Source organism: Enoplosus armatus, chromosome 1 (assembly GCF_043641665.1).
Source record: "Enoplosus armatus isolate fEnoArm2 chromosome 1, fEnoArm2.hap1, whole genome shotgun sequence".
Lineage (NCBI taxonomy): Eukaryota > Metazoa > Chordata > Actinopteri > Centrarchiformes > Enoplosidae > Enoplosus > Enoplosus armatus.
Genome location: NC_092180.1, coordinates 13,192,469 through 13,213,043, shown reverse-complemented (window position 1 = coordinate 13,213,043; position 20,575 = coordinate 13,192,469). Strand labels below are relative to the sequence as shown.

General features: G+C 41.6%; 1 protein-coding gene across 1 annotated transcript in view; it reads right to left on the bottom strand.

Annotated features, from left to right (window-relative positions):
* sox6 (SRY-box transcription factor 6) overlaps positions 1-16,372 on the bottom strand; it is a 101,777-nt gene extending 85,405 nt beyond the window's left edge. The window contains exon 1 of the mRNA XM_070908149.1: positions 16,328-16,372. Within this exon, the coding sequence (XP_070764250.1) occupies positions 16,328-16,362 (35 nt within the window). The 5' untranslated portion in view covers positions 16,363-16,372. The remainder of the gene's footprint in view (positions 1-16,327) is intronic.
* Positions 16,373-20,575: the final 4,203 nt, after the last annotated feature.

The following is a 20,575-nucleotide window of genomic DNA, read 5'->3' as shown; positions in this document are numbered from 1 at the left end:
GTTGAGAGAGAGAAAGGGGGGCTCTCAAGGTTGAGGCAGGCTGTGGTGTGATGGTGTCCTTGCACTTTCTGCCGAGAGTCGGCCACCGAGAGATAGGGAAAGATATGTTCCATTTAAGAAAGGCTTTTATGAACAAGGTTTTTGTGTTGAATAGTTCTTGGTCCTACTCAAGGAAGGAGTGTTGTGCATGTGCACACACTGACGAATTATTGTCTGTGGATATTCTAGGCAAGATTATTTGTTTCCAAAAAAAAAAGGAAATTCAAAGTGCTTTACAGGAGGCATAAAGCAACATTTAAAGACAATAATTAATGTATAACTCATTCACTCACTCTGACACACACACACACACACACACACACACACACACTGGCACATAGTCACAGATCAACCCAGGCAGTGAAGGGGGACCCAAACAATAGAAGCCCAAGTTAATCTCATGTGTCTCAGCAGCTGTACAAATAAACGCAGTAAGTCAGGTAGATGGCAAGATGTCAGGAGTGTGAGAGCCGTGCCTGTCTCTCTCTCTGCCTGTCTGTCTGTCTCTCCTTCTGTCTTTTAGCCTAACCCTGTGCCTGGTTGTGTTGTCGGCTGTGTCTTTAGTGGGACTCAGCCCCCAATTTTAATCAGCCATTAAATTGTTTCCTGTAATTATGTCAAATAGAAAGTGATCTCAAAATTGGGTACTGTTAATTGAAAATCAAAAGTCAGAGCAAAGTTCAGAGCATGCATGTAATGGTAAGTAGAGGGGGCAGTAATGGTGTCGGGGGGGGTGGAAGGGGAGGGGTGTGTGTGTGTGTGTGTGTGTGTGTGTGTGTGTGTGTGTGTGTGTGTGTGTGTGTGTTTTGGGAGCAGGTCAGGCACATGGATTCTGACGTATTTTTTATTCATGCCCCCAAATAGCCCAAGCCTGAAGCGCAACAAGCACCTCGTCCTCAATGGAGTGTGAGAGTGAAACAAAGCACTGCTTTTGTATTACACAGTAAATCAAGTGGTATTATTTTACCACTAAAATATTCAGTCTCTCAGGCACTTTTACTTTGGTCTCCAGCCATCAGTCAAACTGCTGAGGCGTGAGCGAGAGAAGGGGATAGAGGGAGAGAAAAGGAGACTCCATCCTCCTGTAACATGTGTCTACAGCAATCTTGTTAAAGAATGCAACAGATCTGCGGCAGGCTCCATAACAGTATTTGTCAGCAGGAGTTAATAATTTATTAGCACTGCTGGGAGGGCTGCGCTCAGGCAGCTTAAGAGTGCGGAGAACCCCCTCTGCCCCACCCCCACCTTCGACAGGCCCCATACAATACTACCTCATATTATTGAAAGGGAAAAGGGGAAGCGTGGCAGTAGTTCTCTGAAAATATCTGAGGGCAACCATACGGTATTTTATTCCTCATATTTGGTGAGGGGATCACACAGCGCTGAGATCTAAAGGGGTTGGTGTGCAATAGATCAGCATAGACACAACAAAGACACAACAAAGACATTTGATGAGGAGCAAAATAAGGAGCAGAATTCAGCTGAATGTGGGTAGTAGCAATGCGTGTAGAATTTGATCATATTTTCTGATAGAATTACACTGTTTACAGCTTTGGCGTCCGTTGCACGAAAATAAAATCAGCAAAACAGTGTATTCTGGTGCTGTTGACTTTACTCGCATTAATAATTGAATCTGTTTCTGTGGAAAATAAGCCCAAAATGTGCACGAACATACTAAACAGTAAAAATATGGTGAACTGAGAGGTAGCTCATAAATCCTTGACAAGCTGCCCTCCCTCATGCTTGATTACACAACAACAATAGACAACTAACAAACCAAAGTAATCAATAAGTGCATGAAACGCTGCCTTCCTGCCTACTTTCTCAAGACAAAGCCCCAGTGACTTTGAAGACTCGAGGCAAAGACGAGGGAGGGTCAGTTAGAAAAGAGAACTGGTCTATATATAGCTGACAATATTGCGCACATTTGAAGGATTAGGCCTTAAGTTCTCCAGCCGCGGGCTCATATGGCCTGGAATGCTTTGAGTCATGAATTGTTCCCTGCGATAATGTTTCATCATCGTGCAAAACAACCTCTGCTTAATTGGTGAGTATTAGAGGAGTGTTGTGCACTGCTCATCTCAGGGGTCTTGTGACTGAGGGGCCATGTGTCCTCGGCTATCCCATTTCCTCTTTCATCATAAAAGGGTCTGACTGACTGTCACCCGCTGTGTCTGCTCTGTCACACTGTTTACCTTTTATAGACAATAGTGACAAGTAACTCCACACCATCTCCCCCACCACCACCCCAACCCGTCCACATGCCCACTGGTCCGTCTCACTCCTGACGTCTTGCACCTTCAAGTTTTGATAACAAGTTCCAACATGGGAGAATATAGCAACTTCTTCCTTCACATGTTATCAGCAGACAAAAGGAGAGGAAATCAAATAATAATCAAATACATTATTAAAACCAAAAAGACAAAAAATGCGATGAGAGGGCGAGCAATAACAGATCAAGGGCTTTAACTTTCCATGTGTAACGGTGTGTGTTTATGCACTGCATGCATGCACATACAAACACACAGATAAACACTGTGTACAAATTTACAATTCATTTCTGTAAAGAATAGATTACACAATTATAAGTCATACAAAATATGTTTATTCATATAAATAAAGGTATATTTAAGTATTTAAATTTTCTATCTGACTGCATGACATCTTTTAATAAAGCCAATTAACAAAGGTGCAATGACTGTTCTGTTCTGTTATTTTGTTACTGCACCAAACAAAGCACTTATAGTTAAAAAAAAACAGAGAGACTTAAGTTGTGAGTGTGTTTAATTAAATTGATTTCCAAACAATGGCAATAACCTTGAAAATAAGTTGTATAATCCGTAGTAATCTTTTAAAGGGAGGTAGAAGTAGATAAGGAAAATAGTTTGGGGGCTTTAAACTTCGTGTGCGAGTATGAGTGTGTGTGAGAGAGAACTCAGAGAGAGAGAGAGAGAGAGAGAATCATCTGTGTGTTTCCCTTCAGGGGTTCCTCCTGTTCTAACAGGTGTCGTGGTAGGGTTCCTCTGGGTTCTTCACCTGCCATAATGAGATATTACTACCTGACAGCTCCCAGCTGGAGGAGCATTGACACGGAATCCACCGTTTAGCACAATTAAATTATCACCCTCCATTGTGATTGTGTCATGCTGTGCAGCAGCCAGGTTTCTGGATACATAATCAGCTCGTAACACGGGCTGTATGTACTGCACACAGTTTGTCTTTTTTTCACACACACACATGCTTAGGCACCGAGCGTGTGCACACATACATGTTTGTCTATTGTATAATTCCTGCAGATTTAAAAACGGGTAAATCCGAAAAAGAGATTGGTAGAACTATTTTTTTTTCTTTATTACAAATCAGTTTGAGTCAGTGATACACAAATTGATTTAAATCTCTTAAAACTCAGCCGACAAAGTAATTACAGATAATGATATTAAAATATAGTAAATGGTTGGGAAAATACAGATTTTCCAACCAGGTAACCTACTGTACAGTGACTGGAGAGTTGTCTAAATGAATTTGTTTAAATTGTTCCTCCATTATTGTTGACCTTCCCTTGCAAAAAGTCAACTCAATTACGGCGGCACTTCATCCTCACTTCACACTCTCTCCTGATGCCTTCTCTATTAGAGACTGCCACAGTTACCACAGCTAGAATCCACACTCAAATGATAGCCATCCAGAGCAAATTAAGCAAGCCACCTGAAGTGCACACTTTAAATATTGAGCAGAGCATTGATAATTACTTTGCAGGGTAAATTATTTGCAATAATATGCTGCTAGAGGAACTGCCTTGTATCTCACTTTAAACACTTGTGCAGCTGCCATGACAGCATGGTTGGTGTCCTTGCCCCCCACGCAAGGCAAAGGCAGATGCAGGTGTGAGAGTGCTTAAGTGTCCCTGTCAGTCTACTCAGGAAGGGTCGATGAGCACTCACACACTGAATCCCTCGTTGCCCCCTCCTCCTCTACCTCCTCCTCCCTCTCCTTCGGTCCCCTGTGCCATTGGCCCTTTTCCTGATCCCAGGACAGCTCAGAGCTGGATGGCATAACAGCCTCTCAGTTCCCCAGGACACACACAAGTTCACTCATGCGAATGCTTTCACCAATGAAGGATGGCCCGTCCAAAAAATTCACTGCTGGCTTTTTTTTTTATATTTCTGGATTCGCATCACTCTTTAACAGAAATGATCCACTAGAAGAGGAGCATACTGGATGTTATGAGTCAGACACACACACACAAAAAGACACTAACAGTAGCAGGACAACAACTTCAGCAGTCTCCTTCACCAGACAAACTGTTTCCCTGCCTGAGAGGGAAAAGAAAAGCTACTTGTTGTTTTACCCCTCTTTCTTTCTTTTACTTTCTCTTTTTCTCTGGGCCTGCTGGGGGATGGAGTTCCCAAAGAACTTTCTGTTGTTGCTGCTGCTGCACTTAAGCAAACCTCACAGCGAGTCAAGCCATCAACCAACACAACCCTATTTGCTGAGCAACAGTGGAGCTTTGTGGCTTGCCTCATAGTTGACAGTAAGTTATGAGCCCTTTGTGAGCAGGAGAAGGAAAACAGAGATCGGAATTTGGCAGGAACATAATAATACAGAATTCTCCTGTTCATGGAACCTAAAATTTTCATGGAAACAATCGAGCATTGTTGAAGGAAAGAAAAGCAACGGTGACAGATGAAATATAGAGTGGGGCCCCCTTTTTGTTAAACAGTAAACAAAGCGCTATTCAGGCCAGGTCCATTCTGTAATTTATAAAGATAACTTCTTCTGTGCACTGGAGAGTTTGCAGCAAATGGCTGCACTTCAACAAAATCGAGTGTAACATCTCTCACAGTTGCCAGAAAAGTGAGTTGAGGAGCTGGCTGGGGGGTGCCAAACACAAGTGAAGGGACGCATCCCAAGTTACCAAAGAGATGCACAATAAGTCTATAGGGAGCATAGAAATCTCAAAAGGGAGGGGAAGTTAAAAGGAAGAAAGCAAGGGCTTTGAGAAAAAAAAATTAGACTTTTGGCCAAATACTCAAGGACAATAGCTAATTATGAAGGAGAAATTAAGCAGGGAGAAGGGAAAGCATGGGCATTTGTGACTGTGAATGGTTTATGAAAGTAGGCGGGGGGTTATTGTACTGTATGGCAAGGGAACTATAGGCCTCAGTCTTTGGTCTTGCCATCATGAGGTCATCATTGGCAACTTTAGTGCCCAGCAGAACTGGGGCTGGTACAACTGCCGTTGGTTTGGACATCTGGAATGTCGACACACTTCGGCCCACTTTCTCCGTCACTATCCTTGTTCCTTTCTTTTTTTTCTAATTCAGAACAAGCCCTGCTCACCAAATTGGCAAATTTGTAATGTCTACAGGAGAAAAAAAGCTATTTTGTTCCCTTTCCTTTCTCATTTCATAAATAGATTTCTGTAGCGAGGGGAAGAAATTAGGAAATTGCCTTGAACACTGTTGTAATTAAGATGCTCTATTGTTATTCGAGGGGCTTGGAGGACAACAGCCCATTACCTACAGTGAGACCCACCTCTAATTCTTTAGGGGTTTTTTTCCCTATTCTGCTATTCTTTTTCACTCTCTGAATAAATTAATGGTATTCATTGAGCACTCTCACACGAGGGAAGGCACACAAATGTCTGTCCTTTTGTGACAACTGGACTTCTTTCCCCTCTTTGTCTTTGGGCCCTTGTATGTTTTTTTAAGGACTGTGAGAAGAAGGGCCGGGGTAGAATTGGGGAGGGGAGAGAGCAGCCACGTTTCATGTGACACGTCAATTGGAAAATCAAAACAGGGGTAGTTCATTTGCTCCACCCAGATGAGGCCATCTAGCAGAGCCATGATGAATAGGGGTCAGGCAAGCCACACCTCAAAGATTTATGATTAAGGCTTATTATGTTGGGAAACTGACATTGATTGCTGATTTAAACCACTGAAACCAATTAATTTGCCAGTGCTGAATAGAAAGCATGGTCAACAGTGTGTGTCAATCTGACAGGTTGGACGGGAAGAAGCCGAGCAAAAGTGATGGACTAAATGAATGGCTGGCACCCAGCTCTGTTTGGAGGTGGTTAAAAGTTACCACGAGTGATTGACAGCTGATACAAAAAAACGGAGAAAGACTGGAGAAAAATGAGATCTGAAGAGCAAAACCAGAAACCCCAGCCACTGATCTGAGTAATTGCCCAAAAATTTGGTTCACAGAAGACATGTACAAGCTGCTGTTTTAGCAATGCTAAGATGGTTTCATTCATGGGCTGGCACTGAGAGAACCTGAGTAAATGAATGTGAAACATAGCCCTAATAAAATCAGAGAGCTGACAGACATGGTTGAACAGAAAAATGTGCTGTATTTCCATTCTGGGGAAACGGGCACTGTAGTGGATTAGACGCTGAGTAAAACTCAAAATGCCTCAGCAGCCTGCTGCTAACCATGTGTCTGACCACTCATACTGTGCTTCAACTCTTTTCTGCATTTGTCCAGAGCAATGCATAAAAAAAAACAAGTGATATACCTACCACAATCTATTACCCGAGTGATTTTTGTGCTGTGTTCACAACAAATGCCACATTACGCTCGGCTGCATGTTATTTTTCTCTGTGGTTGTCGGGGAAGCTCGTGTTTACTAATACCTTTTCCTCTGTGTTAGTTTCTCCTTTATTCTTTCGCTGGCTCTCTCACAGGACACATGCATCATGACAGTGCTTCAGAATGAAATCATTAACTAAATTGCTTTCTTAAAAAGCCACAAGTGTGCGGCAGGATTTGTGTGTGTGTTTGGCTGTGGGCCATGGGCCTCTGGTTCCCAGGCAGCCTCTGCCCCGGCTCTGTTGTGGTTCCCTGCCACCGCACTCATTATGCTCAGCCTCAGCACAGCACGGTGCAGGGCTGCGGCTCGCCTCGCCTCACTCGCTGGGCTAGTAGGAAATAATCTGGTAATCTCAAACTACTCCTCCATTTCAACTGGGGCCCCATTCACACAAAGAGACCCTTTGTCCTTAGACATGTATGGCCACCCTTTGAATCTCAATCAGGGAATCAATCAAAAACACATTAAACAAATATGGTTTTATATTTGATGTTAAAAGCTTAAAGGGAATTTTCTGTAGAGCTGACTTATTTTATTCTCCTATGGTATCAAACAACAATTCCTGCTATAACTTTTCAAGATGGTAACTGAGTTAAATAATCAGGAAACTATCCAAGTACAATAAAAAATAAATCGATTGTGTGACATTTACACACAGAAGCACACCTAGATAAATGCACGCATAGACGTTAAGTAACAAAGACAACAAACATCTGAAAACAACTTTGTGGAAACTTTGTCAATCTGCCTGAGATAGATTTCAATAAACAAAGTAAACAGAATGGAAGGTAAATAGTGAGTGAAGGCCGGACAAATATTTGATAAGAGGATAGGGACTGTAGCTGAGCTGTACGACAGGGTATCTGAGGACCCCACCTACACGCACACACACATGCACACACACACACACACACACACACACACACACACCTAACCCTCAACCCTGACTGTCTATCTGCTCTCCACTGAGCTGAAGGTAGCAGATGTGTCTTTCACAGCCTGTCGAGTGTGTAACCAATCTGCAAACAATAGCTGGAACTTGACAAAGGTCGTTGCACTTGCAACACACTCTTTACAGTAATGGGCAGTCAAATCCCATTGGCCACTTAGATAAACCATGCCCTTTAGTTTTTGTTTTTTTTACTTTACAGACCACTAAGGCATTGCACATTGAACACAAGCGCAGTCCATAAATTGTGTATTTTCTGTTAGTGTTTAGGCCCATTTGTCAGCCACTATAATACTATTTGAGCTCCTATGTAAGCCCCTTAACAAAGTTGAAGTCACCTTTTTGACAATTGGTGTAAACATGTTCAATCCTATTAACCTAATAATATACTGTACATGGGAGCGGGTAAAGTGCCACAGTGCCATGTACTAAAAGCCTGCTCTGAGTCTTAATTACAACAGACAGCCACGACAGTGAAAAAGATCGAACACCAGCCATGCTTTCTAATGCCTGCCACTGTGATGGGGCGACAAAAGAGATACTACATTTCACAACATACCATTTTTAATACTGTTTAATACTACACTGCTAATTTAAAGCTTTTCAGTTCAATAGCTATAAACACAATTAAATGGGAAATTACAAAAATGTACTTCTTATGAACAAACCAAACATAGTAAGGAAAGTGCATGCCTAAATTAACAGCGTGGAAAAGGTTTTTTCGCTCTTGACTCCAGGCTTTGCAAGAAGTGGTGTCAGGTGCATGTAGCACTGAACTGGTCCCATCATTATAGAAAAAAAACCCTCCACTCTGACAGAAAAACGGTTTCTTCAGATGCAAAAAGGGGATCAGTTTATTTCATATCCAAAAAGTGACATAGGGTGAAAAAATAAAGGTGAATGTTTTGGTTGTAGGGACCATCGTCAGCAGAACTTATAGAACATGTAATTATAGAGACTTAAATAGACTATCGGGAAAACAGTAATGGCCAATCAGAAGAAAGGTGGTAAGAGTCAGAAGGTGTTTTGAATGAATTCATCAACTAGTCAGATGTGGTCAAAAAAGGCCCCAAGAGTATCTTAATGAATGCTGCAAAATATATGGCATGATATACCAAGAATATCATAAAATACTGACTTGATTAAAAGTGCCACATAAGAAAAAGTGCGTGAAACACAAAGATTGAGCACAGAAATGTTGCAAATACCAAAACACAAATAAGAGTGAAAGTACAAAGGAAAGCTGGTATCTTTGCTGCTGCTAAGTGAAAAATCCCCCACATTTCCTCTCTTGCTGCACATTTATCACACGTTTGTGATTTCATATTTGCATTGTTTCTTGTTTGTTTTTTTGTTCTTTGGGGGCACAGATTAGACAGCCACCAGTCTGCACCTTGAGATTACTTCTACTCTGTGAATAATGTGTCATCATATCCCACAAATCATAAAATATAAAAATATCAACCTCTCTGCATCAATTAAATTGGCCACAATCAAATCTACATTTCATTTCTTTTATTTTTAATGATGTCTGTTACTTAATAAATTAAATATGTATTATGGGTGCTGTATAGAACAGAAACTGCATGATGTGAAATTTTGAAAAGCAATCAAAAGCAATTTGGTTTTCATGTATGTGTATTGGAAATTGTGTTGTGCAGAGTTTGTGCAGTCTATAAACCCTCCTCTCTGGTGTCAGCAGGGCAGCCGTCCAGCATCAGCTTGGCATATCAGCTATAAATGGCAGCTACATCACTACAGCTCAGGCTAAAAATACAGGACCCGGTTTCTTCCGTTTCCCTGTATTCTCAATTGTGTGTGAAACTTTAGCTGAGAAACCCTGTAAGAGTAGCTTTATGTGGAAAAAAATGAGTATTGGTTTTGGACTTGATGAAGAGCAAGTAACAAATCCCCAATATTTTGACAGCAAAATGCAAAAAATTATAGCACGAGAGACCTTTTTTTCTTTGCTTGCAAGCCAGGTTGTAAGAAAGCTTTCTAAAAGCTATCAAAAGTTTCAAAATTTCCCACAACCCCCTCCTGTGGGTGTGCCTGTAAAGTGCTTCACTCCCGTCTCTTGAAAAGCTCTAAGGGATTGCATCATGGGACGGGGTGTTAGACGATGGTAGCAACATACTGTAACATGGGGGAAATACCTCATGTTGGTTGATTCATAAACACCTTGTGCACTGGCTGGCTGGCCTCTCAGACTGGTCTGTGCTGTGCTGGTTGAAGTGGTAGAGCTGCACTGTGCCCAGTGCCAAGTCCCTACACTGGCCTGAGTGCTGTTTAAAGGCACACACACAAACACAGAGTCACACAGATTATAGCATGGCTCTGTTTTAATTGAGTCTCAGCCTTTGTGGTGTCTGTTATCTCTGACTAATAGCATACACTGGCCCTCTCTCATTATCAGAGTGGGTCTTTATCAGAGACCCTTGTTTGATACAGTTAGAGTTGAGGCATTATGAACCGCACACCAAGAGTCAACAGTGATCTGCATATTCAATAACTTCCGTAATTATATGCGCAATTCATCAGATGGGATGTGATTGCAGGGGAAGTGGAATAGAGTGGAATAGAGAGGAGCAGAGAGGTCTGATTCCTGGAGGACTAAAGTCTAATCACAAAACTAACATGATAATTGAAATCTAAATTGAAAGGCTTAGCTCTCAGGGAGAGTATGTCAGACATGGAGTGTAGAGTCGCTAGTCAGAGAAAAAGAGAGGGTGAGAAAGAGTGGCAGGAAAAATAAGATTTAAACTGTGCGTGTAGTACACTAACAATACACACAGGAAAAGATAGGGGCGCTTCACACCAATATTATAACAAGCTCCAAGAAATGTCTCTGTAATCCAGTTAAGAAGGAGAACTAGCTGGAAGCGAAAGAGCTTTGCTCAGCCTGCTGGGAAGCTATGTGGAACGTTTACAAAAATCATGAAATTTGAATAGTTTTTTTAAATATTTCAATCGCTTTTATGCACATATTCAAATTCAATTTCTTACAATCATTGATCACTGGTTATTTCAGTTTTGTTGACATTACTGTAAAATGGCGTAGCGTTAACTCGTACTTTTGACTGTCCTAGATTATTTCTGAAACAAAATGAGCTCATCAATTTAAAAACACTATTTTTTTTCTTTTCTTTCGGTGTAACCCTTTGCTAACAAGTAAGGGCAAGTATTAGAAGTCCAGGGAAAATTTACACACCCATAACCTGGTCCTGGAGAGTGTGCGTCAGAGGGAAGTTCAGTAATGGCTCAATATTCCACACTGTCACCATCGTCCCTCATTGCTTGGGTAGACCGTGCTACCTGGCCTCTAAATTCCTATTTTCAAGAAGTGAGTGAAGTAATTGCTTAACAACAATAGTGTGAAAAGGGATGTGTTCTTCACTGCGTTGAACAGAATGGTGCTCAACTTACATGAGAGTGACTAATCACTTAAGCTGTTCATTTATCCATTTACTCTGCTACATCACAGCTTGTACAGAAATGCAAATATAGAAAAAATGGCCAAGTAGTCTGCCTTCGGTTTTGGAGGTATTATTTTCTTTCACACTGGAATATTAGTGTCTTATTTAGCCGAACACATTCTGTGGAGTTATACATAATAATATAAACAATTTTCTTTTCGGATGCATCTAATCAGAGAAAGTATTGTGTCGGGACATTGCAATGAAATAAAGCTGTCCTCCATTTCACCTCAAAGGCTGTGCTGCCTTCACATTCACTTCTCATGTTTTACTCATAGTGAACGCAACCCAAAGGAAGAATGAGACAGTGCAGAAAAGTCGTCCGTCCCATTCTCCTCTCCTCCTCCCCCTTCCTTCGCTCTCCCTCCCGACCACAGGATTCATATTCATCCCTCAATAACGTTTAATTAGTAATGCCAAATTCATTAACCTATACTGCTGTTACGCTGGCCTCAGCCATAAATTAGCTTAATGTGAGCAGACGTATTGCAGCTGTAATAAGGGACATAAAACTCAAAGAGAAACACATACTGTTCCTCCATAGTCATGGATCATTATAACTCAGCAGTGTTTTAGAGTGGGAGCATTCCCTTTCAGAGTAGCAGCTCTTTAGCAGCTCTTAACTATAAGCCCATCAAACATGTTTTTTTCCCTAATGCTTAAGAAATTTGTTTTAATGCTGGTTGAGATAAAAAGAATATTATGGAAATACATCACTCATGACAACCAGTATTTTCATCACCACTTCTCACCTCAAGATTTTCATTGTTTTAACAAAAATACATATAATATCAGTGAGTGTTTAATGCTGTAATGCAGTGGTAAGTGCATGTCAAGAGTGCAGTGGTTAGATATTGAGGTGTTTTTAAGATTCCTGTAAGAGTTCATGTTGTTTCCAACTGAGCTGAGGTGCCAGAAAATGATACAGAATTGGTTGTATCAGTAAAAGAGATGCAAGAGACAATTCCAGCTGCTCTATCTAATTGGTCCAACTTTTTGGCATCTTGTTTATTTAATCAGCTGAGGGAATGTGTACATTTTGGCTATGGGGCATGTTACCCCCTTCATCACGAAGATTGCTTGCAGCCTTTTCTGTCAATCTTGTTTTCTTCAAAATGGACAAACTTCAGGTCCTGTTTCTTGCGCAGACAAACGGATTCAGGAAACAACCTGCTATTGTAAAAACCTCGGACGACCTTGACTGTCCTAGGATTACACGTCGACCTTTCTGCTCCTCTATCCCCCAGTGATCTCGCCTAACAACTCGCACCAAAGAGCCTATTAGGCCTGGATCCCACTTTGTTGTTAAAAAGGGTCTTGTCCTTTCAGAACACTCACTTCCTTGCTTTCTGTTTTTTCAAGCATAGGTGGTGGAGGAACACAAGTTCATTGTTCCCTCACAGATGGAAGTTGGAGTTACCAGGGTAACAGCTCTAATCCTCCTTTTTTTACCACTTTTTTCATATTAACAGCCTATCGAGTGCTACCTTTTAAGTCACAGGCAAGAGCGCTCACTCACTTTTAATTAGCTACGATTGTGTTTGCCAGCAGACAGCATGATGAGCTAATCGAAATTTACGAAATAATGACGTACCACAAGCAGCTACTTCTTTCTCCTGAAACCTGCTCCAAGAATAACAATAATGAGGCCATTATCGAGAATTACACTTTACAACGTTGCCCTGCCACCAAAACAGAGGACATAATTGTTCTGGTGTTTTCCATACAATCAACAACCCATTGTTGATGACTTGAGAACTAAGGGAGCAAAGAATGGGTGCCATAATGATTGGTCTGTGCTGCCATGAAGATCCTGTACAAAGTGTCCACTGAGGAAGGACCTCGACAGACTACTGATTTGCTTGTAAGGGCTCTGGATGAAGACAACTGTCTGGCTTTGTAAAAAAAAAAATGTCCTTTCTGCTTTTTGTCTGTCTTGCCGCTCAAATAGCCCCCAAGCCGCATTAGAGAAGAACTATTCATATGGTGAAAGGCTGGGAGTCACACAGGCTCATGTGAAGGGGCCACATAGTTGCTGGAGAGAATGGCCATTTATATAACCTTGCTCCGTTTCAGAGAAAATATAACTCTGATCTCTAGCAGAAGATAATAAACGGTGTGTTTGTTATCTATAAGAAGACTATAAGGTGTCTGCAAAAAGAATAATGTATTAACATTTGACCAGTGCTTCTATGCATATATTTAAAAAGTCAATTTAGTTCACTAGTCATGTATGTCAACTTAGCTTTATCTAACATGTCAAGAAGATTCAATTAGATAATTGCATATCTATGCTCCAAAACTAACTGCATTACAAATGCAGCCCAGCCATTTAGGAATTAAAATATTCCAGAGAGAAGATGATGATAAATGGAGGCCAAAAATATAATATTTTGTCAAAAGTTCCACATCTAAACTTCCTGGGTGAGAGCTCAGCGGGGTTTGTACAAACACGGTACTGCACCTATTAGCTGTGCTCCATTGTAAAGGAGTGAGAGAGACAGAGCTTGAGGGCAGGAAAATGCTAAGTGGGCCCCTTAGCCTAGTCAACCTTCAGTGGGTTTCATTTATCTTCATCTTGTTAGACTAAATTAATTAACAATCTCAATGTTACACACTTTCTCCTTTCATTACATCAAATAATGGCAGAAATGTAGGGGGAGGTCCTGCCCACTGGGAGTAGACAGAGACTGAAGACATCTCTCTCTCTCTCTCTCTCTCTCTCTCTCTCTCTGTTCACATCTCTGTATTCTGTCTCTCTTCCTTCCCCTTTCTCTCTCACACTCACTCTCATTTTCTCAGTCTCTTTGACTGCACAAACAAAAACCTGTTAAACGTCTTCCATAAACATATAAAAAATTGATCTAAAATGAAAACACATCTTCTTTTCAACAAAGAGAAAAACCCTGAAGCTTACAATAACATGAGCATGAATAGGTTGTCTATTAAAGACACTGTGCGCATACACACACACACATATATATATATATAAATAATAGTATATATGTATACTGTACTTCAGAGAACTTTTGCGTTTTATAAATACTGGGAACTTTAAACAGACTGGCATTATTTTTATGAGACAGTATAAAAGCTTTGACTTTGTACAGAGTTTTGACACATCTGAAGAGTTTGATGTATTTTTCACGATGGCCATGTATCAGGTGCCATTAGGAAGCGCTTTCACAGCTATTAAAATGCACTGTATGTACAGTGTGACTCAAAACCAAACTCATGACTCATTACAATAATGAAAGGCCCATCCGGTGTGCTACTGAGATATGAGGTAGAGTATAAAAAGTCAATAACATCTGCACATTGGAGCAGAAATGTATGAGCATGTTCAGAAAGCCCCCTTTGACCTAATTTAGTTGCTTGGGAAAAGATACTAGGATTCTTCACTGGAGGAATGTTTAACTGCCACATCCATCCACCCCTGTTTCCATCCTTTTCTCCCCTTTCACCCTTAGCCCCACCCACAGCCCGCTCCAGGACACAAGTCTTATCCAAGCAAAAGGGCTAACCCTGAAGCAAAGCCTGCCTTTAATCTTGGCCTGATTGTTAGGGCCTCCAATCTCCAGCGAGTGTGCGTGATATCTTTCTACTGGCTCCTCTCCTTTAATTAAAACAGACATTGACAGAAGGATGTGGATTAGCAGTGCAATAATGTGTTTACTTAGAATAATCACAGTGTTTTCTCACAGCTATGAGAACAAAAGGAAATTGTTGAGAAACAGCCAAGGTCAAAGGTCATGTTTCTTTTTCTTTTCATTTGTAGATGTGGGATTGGATGTGGAAATTTTCCTGGTGAATTTGTGATACGCTTCTGCCAGATCTCTTCACTGTACCACTCGTACAGTATACAGTACATCTTTAGTACAGTTAGTTATCCACCAAACTGGTTTCGACAGGTGCTGAGAGTTCGACGCTGCAATCCACTTTGTACCATTACTCCAAATAAAAAAAAAGCGGAAATGAGCATAGGCAGTGCGCTCTCAAAACATTAACATGCTGTATGCCTGAATAACTTCTGTCAAACCATAGCAGATATACCATACCAAACAAACTGGTGCCATGCCATGAAAGATAAAACAGATACTGTAGACTTTATTATTTAATATTACATATTTGTTTACTGCAGAAAGTATATTATGAATATAAAGTAAATATGTAATTTATATATAAGTGATAAGGGGCTCTTTCTTTGTTAAATCTAAAAATAAAAAATAAATGATTTTAGTTAACAGACATGATCATAGTCATATAAATGTGGGAATCTTATTTTCAGTATGATTTTAAATGATTGAAATCTAAAGATAAATAAGGTAATTTAAACGCATACTGAGGTCCTGAAGGACATTTTGAATAGCGAGAGTAATGGTATCAAACTGTCCTTTCTTTTTAAAATGCCCCCAACAGTTCTGAGAGAGAGAAAAAATGCTGTTAATTTAATCAAATAAGTGACCTTTTGAAAAAGAAATCAAAGAGGATTCATTAGCTTTAGTAAAGTTTGGCTGACAGCAGCTTTGAAAGGCAGATGCTGCTGCTGTGGCTTCTAATGAGCCAACCCTAATTAGGGAGCAACACTGGAGCCTAGAGAAGGTGGTTGACTAGGAAAGGAGCCAATGGTAAATACACTCTCTTATTTACTTCCTCTGTGTGTAATGACAGCACAAATTTTTAATTAGAATCACAGGAAGGGTAAAGACAAAAAATGTAAATCTTTATGGTGGGTTGAATACAAACATGGAACACAACAGGAAAGAACAGTACATCACAACACAGATATGCCAGCCGCTGCCTCGCCCCAACGTTCCTGATTAGGGTGGTTAGTAAGGGAGGGCAGATGGGGAGAGTGGTCAGACAAAAGCATGCAGTGATAAAGACACAGAAAGTCTGATCCGCAGGTCCTTTAAGCCGTGAAAGGGAGAGGAAGGGGGGAAAAGGGGGAACAGCTCATCTACATGTGTCCTTTTAAGTTGTTGATGTGTGTTTTCAGTCTGACTGGAGGCTACCAGGGAGGGCATGCCAGTCAGCCACACTCTACATGAACACAATCTTAACACACAGCTTGGGTAAATAGGTTAGAATCCATGTTTGACATTGTTCAAATACACAGACACATGCGCACACACAAACATGTGCACGCACACACAGGACAAAGTCTAAAAGCTAACAATGTGTCAGAAAAAGCTTAACCCCTGTTAGCCTGCTACCACCCCTGCCCGACCTGTGATCCTAAATGGCAACAACGGAAATGAAACTAACCTCAGTAAAAAGCTGCTACGAAGAAAGCCCTCCATGTCAGCGTGTGGGATTCTGGCAGGAGAAATCACAGAGAACCATTTTCACTATGAAACGAGTGATAATCAAGAAGAAGAACAAGGAGAAAAGGGAGAAAGGAGGGAAAGAAAGAAGGAAAGAAAAACACAGAGCATACATCTTCCTCCTATAATAAGGCATGTCTTTAATTAAAGCAGAAATATGGCTATGAACCCATCCTCTCTTTTTATGAACTGACATCATTAATTATACCTCTTTCCATTGAGGGAGTGGATTTGCATACAACATCGGTTTGCACTGAGAGCCTGATGATATGTTTGCATCACATAAACTCTGCCTACTGATCTCTATACTGTCTTTTTCCACGGCTGTGTGCAGATATATACATGTACATCCAGCACTGTAACCACAGATCCCAGAGCAACCCCAGTCTGTTCAGCACTGGAGCAAACGGTGGTCCAGCTGCAGCCCATGTGTGGCGAGGGGGTGCTGTGGCTTCTGGGAGCCCGGCCGCAAGGGACCCAAGCTGGGACTCTCAGCGTCAATGAGGCAAAAGGATGTGGTCATGATGTCACCACTTGTAGGGGTCGTTCAGAAGCCTTACCCACAAAATACTGGAGACACATGGCTAAAAATGACTTACAACAGGTTTCCATTAGCCTATGTTATTGGTCTGTATCATATACATTTTTATTGTGTTGAGAATGTTTGAAAATTGATTAGTGCTTCCATGTGCTTTGTTTTAAGTGGTAAAAACGAGCAGCGATTCCAGAGAACAGATTTGTGAGTGGGACTTTTGTCAGTGGTTGAAATTAAAATGTCTCTCAGATCTCACAACTAGCCTTATAAAGATACCCAGCCACTGACATATGGCAAGGATATCTTGCAAAAATATTTTCAGCATTATAACAAGTCATTTCACTTTCAACATTTCATCACTCCACCATCATTTTATTCAATTTCACAACTTTAAAATTCAAGAGCTTCAAAGTCTGCAGATCAAAATTTCCTGCTGTGAAAATCACTACTTTTTAACACCACTGGAAAGAAAAATACTCTTTTTCTGAACTTCTTCCGTTACAACACTCCCCTCATGCACATCATCATGAAAAACACAACAGCAAATGACATCTCAGCCCTTAAACACCTTAAGTTTTAGTGACATGGGTGTAATTTGGCAATTTCTCCCCTTGCTCTCGTGGCTTATGAGACAAAGCCTCTGAGAGAATGGAAAGAATGAGCTGGGCCCAAGGACACTGTGCCTTTCAGTCTGGCCAGCACTTAGTGAGGCAGTGGATCCACAAGGCCCAGAGGGCTCAGCCGAGACTTTTCTCACAATAAGGTGTCTGGGGAGGCGGGAGTGGCATAGCTAGGGGCGCTGCAGCTCTGCTCTTTTCTCCACTCAGCTGGGCCCAGAGCACATAATACCATCACCACGGCACAGCACACCAAGCCAGTGACAACGTGAGAAAACAACCGTCAAACAGTGCAGAGCAGATCAAGCGTGTCTCCTCACTTCCCTGAGTGCAAAAAGCACACATACTCTGAAGCAAGCGCACACAAACTAAAACAATTGCCAACACAAATGTGAATTCGCTCTGAACTTACAGTACATGCAAACACATTCTAGCACACATTTACGTTCTGCAAACCTTAGCTCTGAAATTAGGAAGAGGAATAAATGCACCATAACTTTGATGCAGAAACTCAACAAATCTATACATAAACCAGTGACAGAATGAACAGAGCACTCTTTTTTATTATCTGAGTGTGTGTTTACATATTTACTGGCACCTGAAACCTTCAGCAGTCTTTTTAAAACAGTTAAGTAGCAGGAGAGAAAATGAGATTGATTAGGCTATGCTCAGTTTCTATCTTTATCTTTGGTCTTACTCCATAACCCTTGTTCTTTCACTCTCTGTGTGCTTGTGTTTCCTCAGCTGTGCCTGCTGTCTACACTCCCATTGTGGTCAGAAACAACTGAACTTAGCCTATGGAAGCAAAGGTGCGGTTTGGAGAGCAAATGACCAAACTCAGGAAAAAATGACTGAGCCACATTGTATTTGCTCTTCTCTGAACACAAAAAAACAAGAATCTCTTTAGACGAAGGCTAGGCCACAATTCAAGGGCAGGCTTTTTGGTGAAGGAGAAGCAGGGAGGATAGACATCACTAAGTTGGCCTGGACCAGTCCGAGCAGCACGGCAGCCCTTTCGAAGAATGAGCCTCTGCCAAAAGCTGCCTCTGCCTAACCAAGTCTCCCACCATCTGCAACAAATGTGCTCTATTAAAGCAGTACCATATGGACAACAAGCTAGCTATTAACACGGCTTCAGCACATCCCCTTAACCTAGCCCAGATTTCAAACTTCCAGTCAAATTGACTGCTGATTTAATGCACCGCCAGCAGCCATGTGGGTCTTGGCACGAGACGGCACTCTCAGCCTTCAGTCATTAACAGTCTCACATAGAGCGCAGCGCACAGCGAGATACAGAAGTTAGCTACACAGATCCTACCAGTAACTACATCCCAGGTTACTTGGTATATCCCTTAACCAAACCCAGATGAGAAAAAGTAGCAATATCCAAAGAGGAGGATACAGAGAGCAGGAGTGTCCAGGAACTACTTCTTGAGACAAGTAAACCAGGACTCAAAACACTCTATTGTACAGAGTGGAAACAAGCTTATGAAGCAGATCTACCCACAGAGCTGCTGCAGTGGCAGCCTAAGTGGTGGCTTATGTCTCAGTTCTTCCACAGTGATGGAGAGTGCATTTGCTCCCTCTGCATGGATCCAAAATGGCAGTGATTAACCCTGCAGGGTGTGCATGTTGGGGGGGGGGGGGGGGGGGGGCGGTGAGGGGGCACACTTTAATCCCTGTGGGCCGGGCGGCTATGTTGACGCCTCTCCCCTCTCTGAGTCATGGGGGGACCCACCCACCGTTCACAAAGCCATGCTCTCTTCTCCTCGACCATGACGCCACGGCTATGAGCCCTCTGTTCTACGACCCAGAGACAACACACACACACACACACACACCAAATCAATTACAGTTCTATGGTTTGAACCCGATTCCAAAGTTCAGTAAATTTAGTTTTGTTTATTTTTTCTCCTCTTGTCTCAGCTCCTTCAGATACTGTACATAATTAGAGTGGAAACACATTTCTTCTCTCAGAAGCCTGAATGTATACAGAGCTGTGGACTTACAGACAGAAAGTCTTAGCAAAAGTCAAAATACAGTTTGTTTTCATTTTGACTTTAACCTTGTCAATTATTACAGTAACAGATGTTGTTCTCTGTCTGTCTGTACGGGCCATCATACAAGGCCAAGATTTTGTTTTCAGTGAAAAGATAATTATGCATTTTTTAGTCAATAGAAAGCTTTAAATTATAGAGTTAATATTATTTTTATTATTATTATTCTAGATGTGCTATGTATTTATCAAAAAATATATATTTCTGTCATGTTTTTAACCATAAACACGAAACATAAGATCATTGTTCATCAGCATCTCTGCCAGTAGTGTCCCTATGCAAACTGAAGTGATAAGCTAAAGACTGCCTGATGACAGTCTAATTAAATAAGCCTTTCAGTGCTCTCCGTGGAGCAGTGGGATGTGTGAAAAGGTACTGTTGGTTCGAGAGGAGGGAGATCCAGAGAGGGGAAAAAAAGCTATCCAAGCAATCCCAACATCCCAGCAGACAGCTTTACGCCAACTCAACACCAAGTCACATGAAATATGGTGATACCTGGTCCAGCACGTGTCCACACACGCTGACATATATGCCTTTACACCTACAGTGTTGTACACACACATGCACACACACAGACACACCTTACGTTACCTTTACTAATGGCAATAGTGTCCCATTGCCTCCCCCCCTCCCCCCACCCCCTAACCTACACCTACACATACACATACGCTTGCATGCACGCACACACACACCTCAGTCAGAGCTGCCAGATGAGTAGTGAATTAATTTGTGTGAGCCACTCCAACATTAAGAAGGTGTGTTGAAAGGTGTCTGCTCATGTTTCAAATTAAACGCGCTGCTGGTCAGCATTAGCACCTCGCCACCCGTCGGCAACTGACACTTAGGGGGCTGGGGGGATGGGAGGAAGGAGGGGAGCCCATCCGCCGTTCACACTGGAATAATTAGAACATGTCAGGAAGAATTAATTTCCTCATTTTTCAAAAGGATACACAGAAATTACCATGTTATTATATGACAGG